Source organism: Eptatretus burgeri, chromosome 9, assembly GCF_056783735.1.
Source record: "Eptatretus burgeri isolate ZD-2024b chromosome 9, Ebu_testis_v1, whole genome shotgun sequence".
Lineage (NCBI taxonomy): Eukaryota > Metazoa > Chordata > Myxini > Myxiniformes > Myxinidae > Eptatretus > Eptatretus burgeri.
Genome location: NC_140969.1, coordinates 28,046,392 through 28,064,275, shown reverse-complemented (window position 1 = coordinate 28,064,275; position 17,884 = coordinate 28,046,392). Strand labels below are relative to the sequence as shown.

The 17,884-nt window shown below is 44.2% G+C and overlaps 2 protein-coding genes across 3 annotated transcripts in view; one reads left to right on the top strand and one right to left on the bottom strand.

The window, feature by feature from the left end:
* LDLRAD2 (low density lipoprotein receptor class A domain containing 2) overlaps positions 1-17,884 on the top strand; it is an 814,009-nt gene that overhangs the window by 593,189 nt on the left and 202,936 nt on the right. The window lies entirely within an intron of this gene.
* The window catches only part of M6PR (mannose-6-phosphate receptor, cation dependent), a 44,251-nt gene that overhangs the window by 19,132 nt on the left and 7,235 nt on the right, over positions 1-17,884 (bottom strand). Inside the window, exons 2-3 of the mRNA XM_085894497.1 lie at positions 8,716-8,864; positions 1,598-1,707 (exon numbers count right to left, since the gene is read on the bottom strand). Of these exons, the coding sequence (XP_085750623.1) occupies positions 1,598-1,707; positions 8,716-8,864 (259 nt within the window). The remainder of the gene's footprint in view (positions 1-1,597; positions 1,708-8,715; positions 8,865-17,884) is intronic.

Sequence of the window (17,884 nt, the reverse complement as noted above, 5' to 3'; positions counted from 1 at the left end):
GAGCTCAGATGATAACAGAGACAGTTGATCATCCTCTCTTCAGGAAAGGAAATTCCAGGCACCCACCCAAAGGGACCGCCTCAGGTTAACCCAAGGAGACTGCCCTCTGGTGGACAACAACTCAGCACCACCCCGACACACCACCGCAATCTGACCCGGGAAGGTTACCCCATGGTTTTCCTCCTCCCATCAAAAAGTGGGGGTCCCGAAGGCTTTGCCCCAATCCAATCATCCGGTAAGCTGCTCTGCGAGGGTCAGCTGAACAGGAGGTACTCCCATGAGTAGGTTTTCAGATTTATTTTTGCTTTTTGTACGTTTTGCGGAATGAAGGGTTTTACGTTGGCCGGAACGCAAATCCTGACACCAACCTCCTAATAAAAAGCAACCCAACTGCAGGAGGACGTCCGCAGACACAGTTGGGCACGAGATATGGATGGCCGTTGGCTCACAAGGAGCTCCTCCGCCCTTTGACAGGATTTGTTCTTCATCCTGATGGGTGTCCATATCATACACCTTCCTCACCAGGAAACCTGGTGGGGGAGACTGTTTTGTCGCCGACAACCTGACCATGAAACAGGTTAGTTCAGGTTTACATGATACCTGGACCAAGTCACAGATCTAATCTGGCCTGACCTGGTAATTAACTCATGAAGCATGCAACCATCAACAAGCATCCCACTCCCTTCCACAGATCTCCTCATGTCGAGCTGTTCCCCAATGTTTTGTCCTTTCCTCTCCTGCCCCTCTTGTCTCCTGCTCCCATTGTTGTGCGTTTCTGTGTGTTGACTCGTATACGAGCCTTGACAGTGTATACAAAAAAAAAAGAAGATAACAGCGAGAATTGCAATGCTGTACATGTCCCCAACAGATGTTATATTTTCCAAGTCCAAAAAGGGCATAACTGAAAAAAATTGATGAAATGCCCTGAAACTCAAACTTGTTCTGTAACTGATCACAGTAAAGCCATGCATCATCATAAAATTTGTTGAATAAATGTGTTGCAGGGTATGGGGGAAAAAAAAAAAAGAAGTCAAAAAAACCACAGGCATAGTTGGGACAGACGGACGGATGGATAGCAAACCAAGAGTCCCCTCCGGTGAAACCAGTAAGGGATTAATAAATGGGAGGTATGGAAAATGGAAAAGCATATCCATGGGACATGTGGTTGGATATGCTTCATTCCTCATATTTGGCCCAAGTATGCCTATTCACAAAATTAAGTATACAGATGTGGTAGAATGTGCATTCACGTGAATACAAAAGGGGAGTTACCACTCCTTTTCAAGCACACTTGAAATGGTTCACACACGCACACAACATAAGCAATGAAACAAAATGATTGCGCCAACCAAAGGCCCCCTTGCTTGTTAGACTACCACCAATTGATGTCCAAATATTATCAAAAAAAAAACACTTTGTGAAAGTGAAATCAAGGTAGCATTTTACCACAAAGATAATGAAAGCATGCATTGGATCACTCAGCACCAACACTAACCCCCACACCTCCACCACCACAAAAATAAATTTTCCTTAGTCATTCATCTTATGACAGATAATGAAGGGAGAAGGATGGATGGATGAACAGACAAGTACTCACTGCAAGAGTGTAAGGGTCACAGGAGATCATGAGCATGACCTTCCTATGCTCATTCCCACAGTGCGACTTATATGGATCGCCACTCTTGTACATCAGCAATATCCAGTTCACTGTGCAACAGGGTGCTTGCATTATTCCTACACAATAAGGAATGCTATGAAAAACATCACATCACATGAAAGGATGCTGCAGAATGTTGTATGGACAGGGAAAGACTGCAAAAGCAGTGGAAGGGGGAGGGAGGAGTCGTTAATACAAAAGGAAGGTGAAATAAACAGGGGCCAGGAACCTTCCAAGAGCAGTGAAGACAGAGAGAAAGAGAGACAGAGAGAGGAGAAGAGAAGAGACGACATGACAGAGAGCAGAGAAGACAGAGAGGAGACCCACTTCAGCCCCACCACGGCCTGTATTCACTCCACAACCAACTTATATCTGCAAATTTTGTACAGTCTGTTATCTCCAGAAAAGTAGTTATCCGTTTCTTCGATCTATCGATGACAATCCTGAAGTGTCCCGTTTTTACGCATTTCCAACAGTAAAGGCGAACCCCTGTCACCACGATCCGAATATTTCCCACATCGGACGTTCATCACATCGCTTATAATTTTCCTTGTTCCCTTGTTGACTTGCTCTCCATAAACTCACTTCCCAAACATATGCTCATGACATGTTTTGACTTGAAGAATAAATAAATAACTGCATAACATATGGCTCGAATAGCCACAAAAAGGAGTTGCCCTTGAAATACACACCTCAAAATAAATAAATAAAAAGCACAAAAAAAAATATATATATATATATATATATATATATATATATATATATATATATATATATATATATATATATATATATATATATATATATATATATATATATATATATATATATATATATATATATAGACCCCATCACTCTAGAGGGTACAAGGAAGCAAGTGCCACACCAGCCATTGCTGCATGCATCCTGACCAACAGGAAATGCGTGCCACACATTAACCTGGCTGTGGCACACAAAATGGTTCTGTGAACAGCCAGGAACAATTAAAATTTTTAAAAGGGGTTTTCTGGCTAAACAGATGCATCAGCTCCTTGAAATACACACCTGAGTTCGATGAAGCATGAGTTTATAGCAGAGCTACAGCCTCCTACATCTCCATTGCATCGTACTGCAACCAATAACAGTAAGAGAATTTAATATTTTTAGACCACGCCACTCGGGGATGTTCCCTCTCCAGCCGAGTCATACTAAAGAACTCGTAAATAAATGGCACGTGCTGCTTCCTTGCTTGACGCTCAATGCTGGGAAGGCAATGGAGTCATTCCACCTCATATCACCGGAGGCCTCCCAGTTGACCCCCTCAGATTTACTTTAAACTTTCATTAAATAGTTCCCAGGTATCAAAATGAAGCTGCATAAAATTTTAGGTCCATAGATGCGGTCAACTCCGAGATATTGAGGGTGGAAAATGTGATTGTGGCCCTATTTTTATGGTCGTTGCGAGCATCAAAAAATGAACGGATACTTTTAAACTCCCACAACTTTTTAAATATTAATGCTCGAGCCTTGAAATTTTCAGAGATTATTCCTCTATAACTGCTCTGTAAGAAACAAACATAAAACGGAGCATACCTCTTTTAATTTTTATGACCTGATCATTTGAAATCCAGAAAAAAAAATGTTGGTTTTGTATGAAGACCCAACTTTGAGACCCCATATATTTTTATTGACCCATCCCAGAAGCTTGAATTTTTTTCAGTTAATAACTGTATGGTAGTAGTATTCAAATACACGTTTACTTTTCTTAATCAGTCATATATAATAGTCATGATCCCTCAAAAATTGAAAATTTTCAATTTTCCCCGAAATGGAGGTGAGATTGCAAATATATGACAAGGTATACCACTTCAAATTGTTCACCATTGGAAAGAGCATATTCAAGTTAACTTGAGTCTAACATTTCAATGTGGTATAATGTTTCTATCAATATTTTTTAAATATTTGAATAAATGATGTTCTGCCAGTGCTGTGCGCGTTGTGTGTGCTATTTAATGAACAGTCCTTTTACATGTAGTACATTTGTGTATTGCATGTACAGTATATACAATGTACATACATATCATCTGCTATTAGGATACCATGAACATAATACTTTGAAATTTGAATTTGTAATTCTTTGTTTCTCATTTGTAAATAGCAAGAGCTTAACTCATCTGGCTGGGGCTAAAAATAGAACTCAGGAATAGTGGCTGATCTGCTGATGTCAGCAGTGTATATAGTTACATTCAAGGGAGGACATTTGTTGGGTTCCTTTGGTCCATGTGATGAAAGTTATTGATGCTCCCCTAACGTCAACTGGGAGGCAGTACAAGCTCGCATCTGACTTGGAAAAGCAGATCAAGGACCTATTCAAATCATTTACATGAAATGTTTTATTACATTGTTATTACAGTATGCGATATATTTTTGTATTATTAATTTGAATCATAGAACTAATCATTCATGATTACCATGGTGCCCACACCATGCACACACTTCATGTATTCACGACTGTGTTAACAACAGTTTTTTTAAAAAATAGAAAAATATATTTTTTAAAAATATATACCACTTTGATATTTGACACTTTTGTAAAGTTGAATATGCTCTTTCTAATGGTGAACAATTCGAAGTGGTATACCTTGTCATATATTTGCAATCCTCACCTGAATTTCGGGGAAAAATGAAAATTTTCAATTTTTGAGGGATCATGACTATTATATATATATGACTGATTAAGAAAAGTAAACATATTTGAATACTACTACAATACAGTTATTACATGAAAAAAATTCAAGCTTCTGGGATGGGTCAATAAAAATATATGGGGTCTCAAAGTTGGGTCTTCATAGAAAACCAATATTTTTTTTTCTGGATTTCAACTGATCAGGTCATAAAATTTAAAAAAGATAAACTCAGTTTTATGTTTGTTTCTTACAGAGCAGTTATAGAAGAATAATCTCTAAAAAAATTCAAGGCTCCAGCATTTATAATTAAAAAGTTGTGGGAGTTTAAAAGTAGCCGTTCATTTTGTGATGCTCACAACGACCATAAAAATAGGGCCACAACCACATTTTCAACCTTCAATATCTCGGAGTTGACCGCATCTATGGACCTAAAAATTTACGCAGCTTCATTTTGATACCTGGGAACTATTTTATGAAAGTTTAAAGTAAATCTGAAGGGGTCAACTGGGAACATTTTCTTAAATTTGGTGATTTCAGATGGAATGGCTCAATGGCAAACCAGTCAGTACAACCCTTGCTAAGAAACTGCATCGATGGAGTACTGCTCTCCCTTTTGGCCTGGCACCCCTGCCTCGCACTTTACTCAGCTTCACACTATGGAAACCAAGGCCTTCAAAACCATTGAAATCTCCCGTGATGAAGCTGAGGCTATGGGACGATCACTTTCCCATCATAGACAGGTCGGTGGTGGTCTTCTCCAACCCCCTTTCTGGTTGTGCAACTTCTGCTCTTTCCAAGCTCTGCTGGAAAGTAGGCTCCCCCCCCCACCCACCCACACATCAATCCCCTTCTGGTGAAAAATAGACTCGCTGCTCTCGTCCCCTTTCTCCTACACCTGTGCAACAAAACTTCCACATTCTCTTCAATCTCATTCCTCGCTTCAAGTCTTCAAGACAGCTGTTCACCACCATCCCAGATATTCTCCCATCCAAAACCATGATCCTTTCTTCCCTCATTAACGATCCCCCTCCCACGTTTCTAGTTTTTCCATCCAGTGGTTGCTTATGTATACATCTTGTCCACCTCATGCATCCTTCCCTACCCCTCATCCCTTATTTGTCCAAGTATTATTTGTCTATTTTGTCCTTCAACCCTGCTATTGACGTTTCCCTCTTATTCTGGTGCATCCTGATCCCTTCAGTGTTCTTCATCTTCCACGATCCTCGACTTTGTATTCAAAAAATTTTTTTTTTTAACCTCTCTGCTGATTCCAATCACTGCTCAATTAACATGTCATTGAGCTGAGCTACAATTTACTGGGTATGTTTGTGTTGCAATCAAGTCAGCTGGTTTCAATCTTTGAATCCTTTGATACAAAACGGTGGGTCTGCATGACATTTACGATGAAAGCGAAGCAAACATGGCTGCAACAATCATCCTGCTTGATCACCAAAAATTTTAGGACTTGACATTGCACAATCAGGAGAGACCACAAAACTTGACAGCTTTCATATAAGAACCAAAATTTACAAGATAGCAAGTAAAAAAGACTTTACAAGAGTGGATTTTTTCCTCTTTTTTACCCTGCTGTTGTGTTTTTGGGAATTATTTGGAACTTTTCAATGTGAAATCACCTTCCACCCCCAGCGTATTTTGAACCATGTTGGTCAGAATCCAAATTCCCATTCAATATATTTTTTTTAAAACTGTGTACAGCCAGCAACATCCAACAGCACCACAGTTTTTGAGCAGAACTACCTGATTAAGCGAGAGGCATAGTAGAGGTGTGTTTAAAGGCTACAGATTCTGATGAGCTTCTCAAATAAACAAAACAATTTGTTCATCCTCTGAAATCTAGATTGTCTGTTCATCCATTGTGCCGCATTGGACTGTCTTTACCGAAACAAATGACAAATACATAACCGAGGCTAAACAGGTTTGACAGGATTCCAGACCTCAGCATTTTAGATTAACGATAAGAATAAACTTGCAAACGCAACACAAATTTAATATCTACTTCCTACAACTCTTATTTCCAGACTTAGGAGTCTCAATCACAATCCCTATCAGAGTGGAGGAAATAGTTTTTTAAATATTTGTTTCTTGCCTACTTTAGACTCTTGAAAAGGAAGTCCTTTGCATGAATGTTAAGATTATTGCAAAATCCCTGAGAAGAAATTTGAGCTTTTGGTGAAATAATGTGCATCCAAAAGTTACTTTTCAATAAACTGATTTTTGGATGGATTATACAAGTTTGCCAAAAGAGGAAACTTCTACAACCTGGCATAAGTACCTGAAACATAAGCCTTTAACAAATAACTATAATAACTAGAAGGGCACTCGGTGGGGCGCACACCACCGCCACGTAATGCCTGATCCACGAGAACATATCGGGCCCGATACATTTTTGAAATATCATGGGATACAGGACTATATCGTTTTTCACCAAAATCGAATCAATTCGTCCTTGCGACACACCAAACCTGTTCACCAAGTTTTGTCCAAATCCGTCCACAACTTTTTGATATATTTTGCTGTGTATGGTTTTTAGCCCTACCTCTCAAAAAATTCTCGTAGTAAGATCCGGATCTTCACCAAAATCTAATGAGTTTGTCCTTGTCACAAACCGAACCTGTCCACAAATTTTAATCCGGATCCGTCCACAACGTTTTGAGATATCCTATACACAGACAGACAGACAGAAAGGGGTGAAAACATCACCTTCTTCACCTTCATGGCAAAGGTAATAAAGAAACTCCACCAGCCCCCTCTCCCTTATTCCATGGAAAGGCTGGCTGGTTTGCAGATGTACCCCAGAAAGTAAACGTGCAAGTCACATGCATTTACAAAAGCTTAAACCAACAACAGAGACAGACAGGACATAACAAACTTATCTCCACAACAGTAGCTGTGTGAAAATATTGTTGCAGAATGTTAAAAGTGAGTGACGGTGCAACACAGACACAGACTAGTAACACAGAGTAGTATATGCTTATCATAAGTGTAATATATGCATAGCTCGGCAAAATACAGTGTATGCCCAAACATGCTCAGCATAAGTGTGTGGTTTGTGTGTGAAAACAACAGGTCATGTGTGAAAGTTTGTTTCGGAAATGATAACCATGACTCCTCCCCTCCATACATGTGTCTAAACCCCCACCTGTTGCCCCCTCAAACCCCTCAAAATCTGTCTACGTTTTTCTTTTAAAATGAACCAAGTATTTTCACAGCTTCACAAGCCCAGTGAATCCCCCTCACCCCCCCACCACCTCCACGAAGATGGTCAGGAGGCACCTTGCAGCTGCATGCTAAGGTAGGAACCGCAGAAGCCACAATTGCCACCTCAAACTGCTCACCGCTGTGGATGTGGTGAGAAGCCGTATGGTGAACCAATGCGCACGCAGTTTCTGGGGTAATAAAAACCGAGAGGCAGGGACAAAATGGGCAGTCCCTGCCTCTCGCAGGCACCAAAGAGCATTCGGTTGGGGGGAGTTAAGTGACATGTCTGGAGTCGAGGCCAGGAGTGACGGGTGGTACAGAGCGCGGAACGAGGGACATGTTGCAGAGCCTATCGAGTGGACAAGACCAATACAAAATAGGATTCCACAATGTCAGACAAGCATACGCCACAAAGGACTAGGAAGCCATGACGCAGTCCGCCAAGCACGTTTCGTTCCCGCCAAAGAAGTCCACCGACTCGCTCTCCCTTGCCCAGGTTCCTATAAAAACTCCACGTGACCACAGCGCAGGGAAGAGATTTTTCTTCCTCATCTTGTCATGTCATGTCATTTCTCTCTGTCCTATTCTTCATCGAGCGAGTGATTCAAGTAAACGTGATAAGCCGCCAATATATCATGGGTGCGGAGAATAACAATTGTGATGTGTGCCTTTCTCTGTTGTTGTTCTCCCTATTCACCGTTTGTATTTAGAAACCCATTTCTCACCATTGGTGTGTTGGCCTGGTATGCGGTTTGTGACTTGGGATCATAATAACCATGGCTCGAGTAAATCTATGGCCATTGGGAACTGGCACAAAATCCTCGGAAGGTTTTACGAACCATCGCAATGCAGTTCCTTGGAGTTCACTCGGCCCCATATCCCTATAAACGGGAAAGCTATTGCATACGGCAGATCTCACTGGAATGTCTGTGTGTCGGAAACGAAAGAAAAAATCTGTTCAGCTTTTCCGTCGGACAGCGTATGGTCTCTATAAACAATCTATTGCTAAATTGCTGAACGTGCAAGGTGGAGGATTTGACCTCGAGTACACTCTGCGGTCCACTGTTACAATATTTTCACCATACCCAACCCACGCCGCACCCCAACCCCACACACCATTCCACTCCAGAAGAAACAAAAACCATCACTTCATGGATCAGCTGGAATACTCACATCCTTCTATCAGGTGGGTATCATTAAGTCGACCCAAAACTTTGTCAGCGGTGTTTCTTCCCTCATGCTGCACCGCACCAGCAAAATCTTGTCCCAACTCTGCACACACTGCAAGTGTGTAATTGTATGGCTCGAATATCTTTTGAAACCTAGGTCAATGAAGGTCAGGGAAAACAAGTACAAAATGGAGGCAAAGATGAATGAAGTTAATGAGGACAGGAAGAAAATAAAATAAAATAAGGTAAATGTGGAGTAGTAAAGTTACTCAAACAAAAGGCAACAAACTAAAGTTATGTACATTAGCAAAGTACTCATGAATTGGCAAACAAACCATCCCAACTTTAAACATTTTTACCTCCGCCACCTTATGTTTTTCACCCGTTTGTCTGTCTGTGCACATATCTCAAAATCCATCCATCTATTGGGAACATACTCTGTGCAGAGCGTTTGTGCTGCCTAAGCACTCTCCTGGGCTATTGGGTACAGTCCTGAACGGGTCGTCACTCCGACATAGGATACCAGCAAGTTGGCACTCATTTTGCCGACCTCGGATGGATGACGGGCAGAGTCAACCCCACCTGGTATTAATTCAACAGCCAAGGGGGATTTGAACTCAGGATCTTGGGATCACAAGCCCACCACCCCAACCATAAAGCCAACACCAGGCATAGATCTCAAAATGTTGTGGACAGATTCGGATGAAACTTGGTGGACAGGTTGGGTGTGAGACAAGGACGAATATAATCAAATTTGGTAAAGATCCGAATCTGGATCCAATAATTTTTTTTTTAAGTGATTCTTCACCATTGAGTGATTGAGCTGAAAACAATATGTAACATGATATCTCAAAAAGGTGTGGATGGATTTGGATGAAACGTGGCAGACAGGTCGGGTGTGTGACAAAGAAGAATCGATTCAATTTTTGGTGAAGATCCGGATATGCAAATTTTTCAATTTTTTTTAAAGTGATTGTTGACCATTGATATTCAGCATGACATTTGGCTAGAAACGATATATAGCATGATATTTCAAAAAGTTGTGGATGAGTGATGACAAAACTAGGTGCATGAGTTGGTTTAGTGACAAGAACAAGCTGTTTTGATTCTGGTTCCAGTCCGAATCCTGATCCGGCCTATCAGTGAGATAAAAAATGTAAACTATTCAGCCTGCTGGAGGTATGCGCTCCACAGAGTGCTGTTCTTGTTTGTCGACTTGTTGGCACCTGTCTTGCTCTCCCACAAAGCTCAATACCTGTTATTGAAAAATTATATATATATATATATATATATATATATATATATATATATATATATATATACATATACATATACATATACATACACATCTTCCTCTTCTTCTTCTTTCGGCTGCTCCCGTGAGGGGTTGCCACAGCGGATCATCCTTATGATCCGCATAGTGATTTGGCACATGTTTTATGCCGGATGCCCTTCCTGACGCAACCCTGGTCACCTCTTACGACACAGGGATCTTCTTCTTCTTTCGGCAGGTCCCGTTCGGGGTCGCCACAGCGGATCATCCGTATGATCCGCATACTGATTTGGCACATGTTTTATGCCGGATGCCCTTCCTGACGCAACCCTGGTCACCTCTTACAGCACAGGGATATGGTACACCTATTTTAACCGGGGTATACACCGGCCCAGTACACTGGTACTCATTTCGCCGACCTCGAAAGGATGACAGGCTGAGTCAACCCCCTGGTGTATTAATTCAGTGGCCCAACGGGGCTTGAACTCAGGACCTTTTGGATCCCAAGCCGCTGCCCTAACCACTGCGCCAACACCAGGCTTCTCTTACGACACAGGGATATGGTACACCTATTTTAACCAGGGTATACACCGGCCCAGTATACTGGTACTCATTTCGCCGACCTCGGAAAGATGACAGGCTGAGTCAACCCCCTGGTGTATTAATTCAGTGGCCCAACGGGGCTTGAACTCAGGACCTTTTGGATCCCAAGCCACTGCCCTAACCACTGCGCCAACACCAAGCATATTTATATATATATATATATATATATATATATATATATATATATATATATATATATATATATATATATATATATATATATATATATATATATGTATGTATGTATATGTATATATTGTTACGGCTGTGGAAGTTCGCAGAACACCATAAAGGTTCCTTAGATCAGTTACATCGATAAGTCTGTGTTCAGTTAGATTTCCCCACGGTTGTTTAATGGGAATTATTCGTGCTCACCGGACTGCGACCCTTTGAGGTAGACATTTTTCTTTTTCTGTCGTTATTTTGGACCAACCATAACTCAACAACCAAATCACCACCACCTTCGCCTCTTTACCTCCACAAGCGCCAACAAACCCACACCACAAACATCGCATCACCTTCGTTCCTGAAGCGACGCCATCTTTGCGCCAGCAGCGGCGGGATCTGAACAAACGACATCGCTGCGGGCAGAGGCAGGGGTTCTCTCGCCGCCAAGCATGTCGGCGATTTCCACGACGTCGGCTTTCTGGGGGTCGAAGGTCGAGCTGTCAGACCAAGTGCGTCGGTGATTTCCACGGGTCGAAGGTCGAGCTGTCAGACCATGCTTGTCGGTGATTTCCACGACGTCGGCTTTCCGGGGGTCGAAGGTCGAGCTGTCAGACCAAGCGCGTCGGTGATTTCCACGGCTTCGGCTTTCCGGGGGTCGAAGGTCGAGCTGTCAGACCAAGCGCGTCGGTGATTTCCATGACGTCGGCTTTCCGGGGTCGAAGGTCGAGCTGTCAGACCAAGCGCGTCGGTGATTTCAAAGACGTCAGCTTTCCGGGGGTCGAAGGTCGAGCTGTCAGACCAAGCGCGTCGGTGATTTCCACGACGTCGGCTTTCCGGGGTCGAAGGTCAAGCTGTCAGAACGAGCGCGTCGGTGATTTCCACGACGTCGGCTTTCTCGGGGTCAGAGGTCGCGCTGTCAGAACGAAGCTTCGGTGATTTCTACCACGTCCGCTCTCCGGGGGTTGGAGATCAAAGGGCAAGGGGCGATTCTCGCTTCCCAGCCCTATATAAGGACGAGCAGAACGGAGCCGGCAGTCTAGGGGTGTTGGTGATCGGTGGTGAATCTGTGGAGCCGGCAGTCTAGAGGGGGTCGAGTTGTTACGGAATCTGGGTCCGTGAAAGAGGGTTGTGGTGGGCGAGTGCGAGTCGGGAGAGAGTCGAGACGGTGGAGTTGAGCGTGAGGCAGTGAGTTGGTGAACGGAGCAGGGACGCGGAAGGGCACTCGGTGGAAAACCAGAGGGCTACGTGGAGACCACCGCCAGGGAAAAGGGCGACGTGGAGACCACAGCCAGGGAGAGCTTGCCAGCGCCAAGGCAGTCCGGGGTGAACGAGCATCAACTCGTTGATCGAGCATCAACACCTGAAAGAGCATCAACCCCCCTTTTACCGAGCATCCGCGCTGAGAGAGCGCCGGTAACCCCATTCATTCCCCGCAACCGCTCTGCCGGCTGTGTGGCGCGAGCCTGCGCGTCAGTGTGGGGAACGCCGAAGAGAGCTCACCGACCACGTCAGGGGCCCGAGATCAGGCGCGGCTACGCTAGCTGCCGTGGGAAAGAGGTCGCGACCTGACCACCGTCGCACCACTAGGGTGCGGGTTCGGCCCTTCGGTCTCGTGGGCCTGGCCGGTCATCCAGGATCCACGCCACATACGGTCTACAGGACCCTGTCTGCCACCCTTGTCTATGGGGGTGGCCATTTCTTTGCTTTGAATACACGTTGTGGCGCCACCTATTAAGTAGACCTGCCTAAGTGACTGTGCTTGTGAATAAACCTTTGCTTGTAGTCGGTGGTATTGCTTTCATTGCTTTCTTGCCTGTATCCGTGTTTTATTCATTGATGGCTGTACATACGTGCATGACTGTCACTCATTGCCTTGCCTGTATGCGTGCCAATGTAAATAAATGTGCTTGTTTAACTGTTCCCCGTTCGTTGCGTCCTTTCCCGTTGAAAGTGCCATCTTGCATCGCGGAATACATTAGTCGGGGTTATAAGCACCCGTGCAGTCAAATCAAATCCGTCGAGGTCGGCGATAACACCGCTCGGTTATCACTGTAGTACGGAACGCACCGCTTAAGCGGTTCGTGTCCCAGGCCGACCTGCGGCGCGGTGCAGCCCATCGGTAGGTTACCCGCGAGGGTACTTAGGTATATCGACATTCGGCGATTCACCCTATTTCACGCAGGTGGAATGCGGACTGGGCTGTGGTGAGATTAAACCCCCACCCGTGACTGGTTCCTGGCGATAGTTCCAGGAGGGTCGCGACTGAATTGTCTGTCTGGTGGGCGACACGGTTGCGATTAGAGGTACGCGGCTGATCGAAAGGCCAGCGGGCGTGAATTCGCAACACATATATATATATATATATATATATATATATATATATATATATATATATATATATATATATATATATATCCTAGTTCCACCAGCGCTATTGTTATTCTTCACAACCTGTGATATTTTCATGCCAGGTGTTTTAATAACAGTCGTCTTTAACTCAACCATGAGCCTCGATTTTCCTCCCACAAAGGAAATGATAATATTGTTACGGTGCCGGGGTCAGCCGTGAACCGACCGCTCTGACGGAGCCGCAAGTTGAGTCGGCCCGACCGATCGCCCGGAATATAGATCGCCGCCCGGATAAGTCCGAGTCGACGGGTCCTTGTACAAGAACCGAAATACGCCAATGGGCAGACCAGGGTCGATTGCCACTCTTCAATGTACCTAAATGCCCATGTGATCCAACTACCAGGGTCTTCCACCCTCAACGGAACTCGTACAGAACAAACCGCTGAGGCGAGCCTGTCCCATGCGCGATTCCGAGCGGCTCAATCGCCGAGAACCGTCGGTCCAAATGTCCCCCTTTTACGGCAAACCAACGGCTAACTACCAACACACGAAATGCTCAGTCAATGAAAGAATCGACGCGACGAGCTGAAGACATTTAACAATTGGGGTATTTATTAATAATAATGTGGAACTAGGGAAGCACGTAAGAGCAGAACTATACCGACTATACGAAATGCCTTGCAAAGATTTACAGCATACAAAGCACTTAACAATTTCCTACTTATTAGACGAGCCCACGGACACATGTTTGCACACACACCCAAGAAATGGTGGCTGAGGCCTTTAATAACGAGCTCCAGCTCAGACGACAGGTGAGCTGAAACCCAAAGCCGATCTCGAACCTCTCCACCTCGTGTAGTCTTCAAGTTGTTCGGACCCGGGCTCCAGCGAGAGCGAGCTGGATCCAATCGCGTGAGCCGCGATCCTTCCCGAGCTCCCGCGAATCCTCCTGCGCTTCTCAACACGTGCTGGTGAGACGAGGCGCCAATCCTTCCCGTTGATGCATCGCTTCCCTGAGGAACCACCTCCAAGAAGAGGCCGACGAGTTGCACCAAGCCGGGAACCAAACAGAGAACAAAGAGCTCCATGAACCAAGAAGAAGAAGCCACCACTCACAGCACGAGTCGAGCAACCGGCTCAACTCTCTTCCAAACAAACCAGCTCTCCAAAGTCTCCACCCGAGCCAAGCCGAGGCCGAAGCTCCCTGAACCACCAAAGCAGAAAGCCTTCAAAAAGCCTCCTCCCGAGTCAGGCCGCAGCCGAAGCTCACTGAGCCAGCCAAAGCAAAAAGCCTTCAAAAGCTTCCAACCCTAACCAGTCAAGCAGGACCCGAAGGTCTGCTGAACAACCACTCTGCAGAAGCAAAAAGCTTCCGAAAGCCTCAACCCTAACCCAAGCCAAACAGGACCCGACAGCCTGCTGAACGACCACCCCTCCACTCCGAACACTAACAAAGAAAGGATCTCCTCTTTATCCTTCTCCGCCCCCACCCCCGCGTGACTCATGCCCTCGTGATCCATCCCCCGCTCAACCACGGGTGGGAGGGAGTTGTTGACGTCATGAATCACGGGACGGAAGGGCTCTTCTTCCTCTTCGCAGAAGAGGGGGGGGCGGGACGTCTCCATTGTTCGCTCCCTAACTATTAAATCGATCCGCAACACATCTAATCGATTTCTAAACATTTAAACAACGGAAGGTGAGCTATCTAGGGAACAAGCACTTATCGACATAGCTGACTAAAGGAACCTGTACGTTGTGTGCAATCGAATTCCAAATTCGTAACAATATAAACCTACACTGACATACACAGCACACCCAATGAATTGGCATACACCTGAACAAGAAATTCAATAGGTAAAATATCATACATACGCATCCTTACAAACCAGGTAGGGTTCCCCATCTGAACCTCTGGCTCACCATGCAGGAAACCCAGGTTCAAATGCTATTTTTCATACACGTCTCGGTCCATTTTCCACTAACGTCCACACAAATCATGCAATAAAATACTGTACACCAATGTCTCCACATGATTTATGTACAAACTCCACTTCGAGCTTTTGATGAATGCAAGGAAAAATAAATAAATAATCAAATGACAGGTTTGAGTGCACATCAGTTAACTAGCAAAAATAAAGAAACTGATAAAGAGAAGAGGAAAACACGGTAAGAGTAATTTTTTTTTTCATTGGAGGAAACCTTCACAGTATTTGCAGAACTGGCCGAAAGGTTGGCCGATTCCTCAAACTTTACTCGCTTGCTTGCTTGGGTGAGCCTGTTGTAAGAACGCCGTCATGCCAATTGCTTTTCAGACATTTGATGACATGACCAGACTAGCCAATCGGCACATAACCGCACTGCTGGAGGTTATAAGACACAAAGGCCAGTACTTGACCCCATCGATACCATCTTTTTACTTCAAGAGACGGCTTGCATTAAACTCAATGTCTAACTCACGAAACTTTAACGCACTATTACTACTACTACTACTACTACTACTACTCCACATGACTAGCCAAGGGGCATAATGAGGGGGAAGAGTGACCCCCCTTGGGACAGTGGGAACTCAAGGGTAGGGCAGAGATATTTGGAATTTTTAGCCGTGTCTCGCGTAGCGAACGCTGGCTCTGAGAGCTCCGCGTTGTTCTTCTTCTTCTTCTTCTTCTTCTTGTTCTTCTTCTTCTTCTTCTGGTGAAGAAAAACCTTTAGGACTCAGCTCTTTTCAGGCTCAGTCACACCTTGACGTTTTAGCCATCTTATGCCGATTTTTGAAAAATTTGTCCAAAACGCTGGCACACGTCGAATAAGTTATGGGTAAGTTTTGGAAACATTGAGAGCACGCTGAAAAACACTGCCATACGTCGTAGTACGCTTGCTTTCGTCGTTGTACTTGAGGTTGTCCTCAAATTTTAGCATGCTTGAAATTTTATGACTAATGCCAGCGTATGACTCCCAAGTTCCGCGATGCTGGCCATAAGTTGTAGGCACGTTATGCGATCGTTGACACACGTTACTTGTAAGTTAATAAGTCTAAATACGTCGAGGTAATGTTTAGCGTACCCGAAACTTATTTCTAACCTATGAGTAACGTGTTGTAGGCACGTTACACGATCGTTGACACACGTTACTTGTAAGTTAATAATAAGTCAAAACACGTCGAGGTAATGTTTAGCGTACCCGAAACTTATTTCTAACCTATGAGTAACGTGTTGTAGGCACGTTACGCGATCGTTGACACACGTTACTTGTAAGTTACTCATAAGTCGAAACACGTCAAGGTAATGGTTAGCGTCAGTGTTCCAGACTCCCTGGTTTTTTATTTTTCTTCGGTATGACGGTGATGTTGACACTTCGATTTCTAGTGCGGTTATGATTTAAATCGTTGAGCGGCAGCCTATTAATTATATTATATTATAACCGCACTAGAAATCGAAGTGTCAACATCACCGTCATACCGAAGAAAAAAACAAAACAAAAAAAAACATCAGGGAGTCTGGAACACTGACGCTAACCATTACCTCGACGTGTTTCGACTTATGAGTAACTTACAAGTAACTTTTGTCGACGTGTGCCAACGATCGCATATCGTGCGTACAACTTATTCCCATCGCATGCGGAACGTGTGAGGCAAACGGCAAGTACGTCGTAAAATTTTAACACGTTTAAAATTTCAAGACGTACTCCACTTACGACGTATGATAGCGTACTTTAGTGTTCTACTCACGTATACCAAACTTACTCATACCGTATTCGACGTGTGCCAGCGTTTTAGACGCATTTTTCAGAGGTCGGCATACGCTGGCAAGATCGCCAAGGTGTGACTGCGATGTTGACACTTCCATTTTTCCGGCGGTTATGATTTGAATCGTTGTGCGGCAGCCTTTTAATAGGCTACGCCACGTGATCGTCGGCGATACGTGCAGCGCGCTATGCATAAGTTAGACTATCGTTGGGCATAGGTTGTGAACGCCGACAACAGGCTAAGCATTCGTTGGTACAAGTTCACTACAAGACAACGAAACATTCTGTGTCGGTTACTAATATGTTATGCATACGACCAACTCGTTATGAATACGTCGGAATCTTTAAAAAAAAAAAAAAGTTCAGCGTAAGCCAGCGTTTTACATACATTTTGATACGTTGCCATTGCTGGCTAAAACGTCAAGGTGTGACTGGGCCTTTACATACAGGATCCGGATCTCCTTAAATACTAAACACCTGTACACATCCTCGCATTGAGGGTGCCTTTTGAGAGCGTCTATCATCAACTTTTAAATATATTCAGACATTTGCTTTAAAGTTTCGAAAAGTTTACGTTACTATTTAAAGATTATTCCATTTAATGTGTTGTAATTTCGTAAATACACGATTTTCTCGTCATGAACAGGAGCCTCCATGACTGGTCTCGTTATTGGCTCCATCAAGGCACGTGACGAAATATTGGAAGTTGTTGTTGTTATTGCCTTTAGGACACGGCTCTTGGATACATTTGTCCTTGTTTTTTGCATGATGCTGCCAATAACTCATCTACCCATTGCATAGCACACTGCGGGATATTAACGTTCAAACGATACCCAGCAGACAGGACACCCAGTTTAATGTCTATCCGAGGGATGGCAGGCACATCGATGCCTCATCCTACCTGTTAAACAAAATGGCAGTTGATATCTGAGTCAGGATTCAAACCCAGCTAGACAGCTTAGAGGAGAGTGTGCATACCTCTAGGTCTAGGCCATCCTGTCAGCCCGTACCACACCATCGGCAGTACAACAAGCAAACA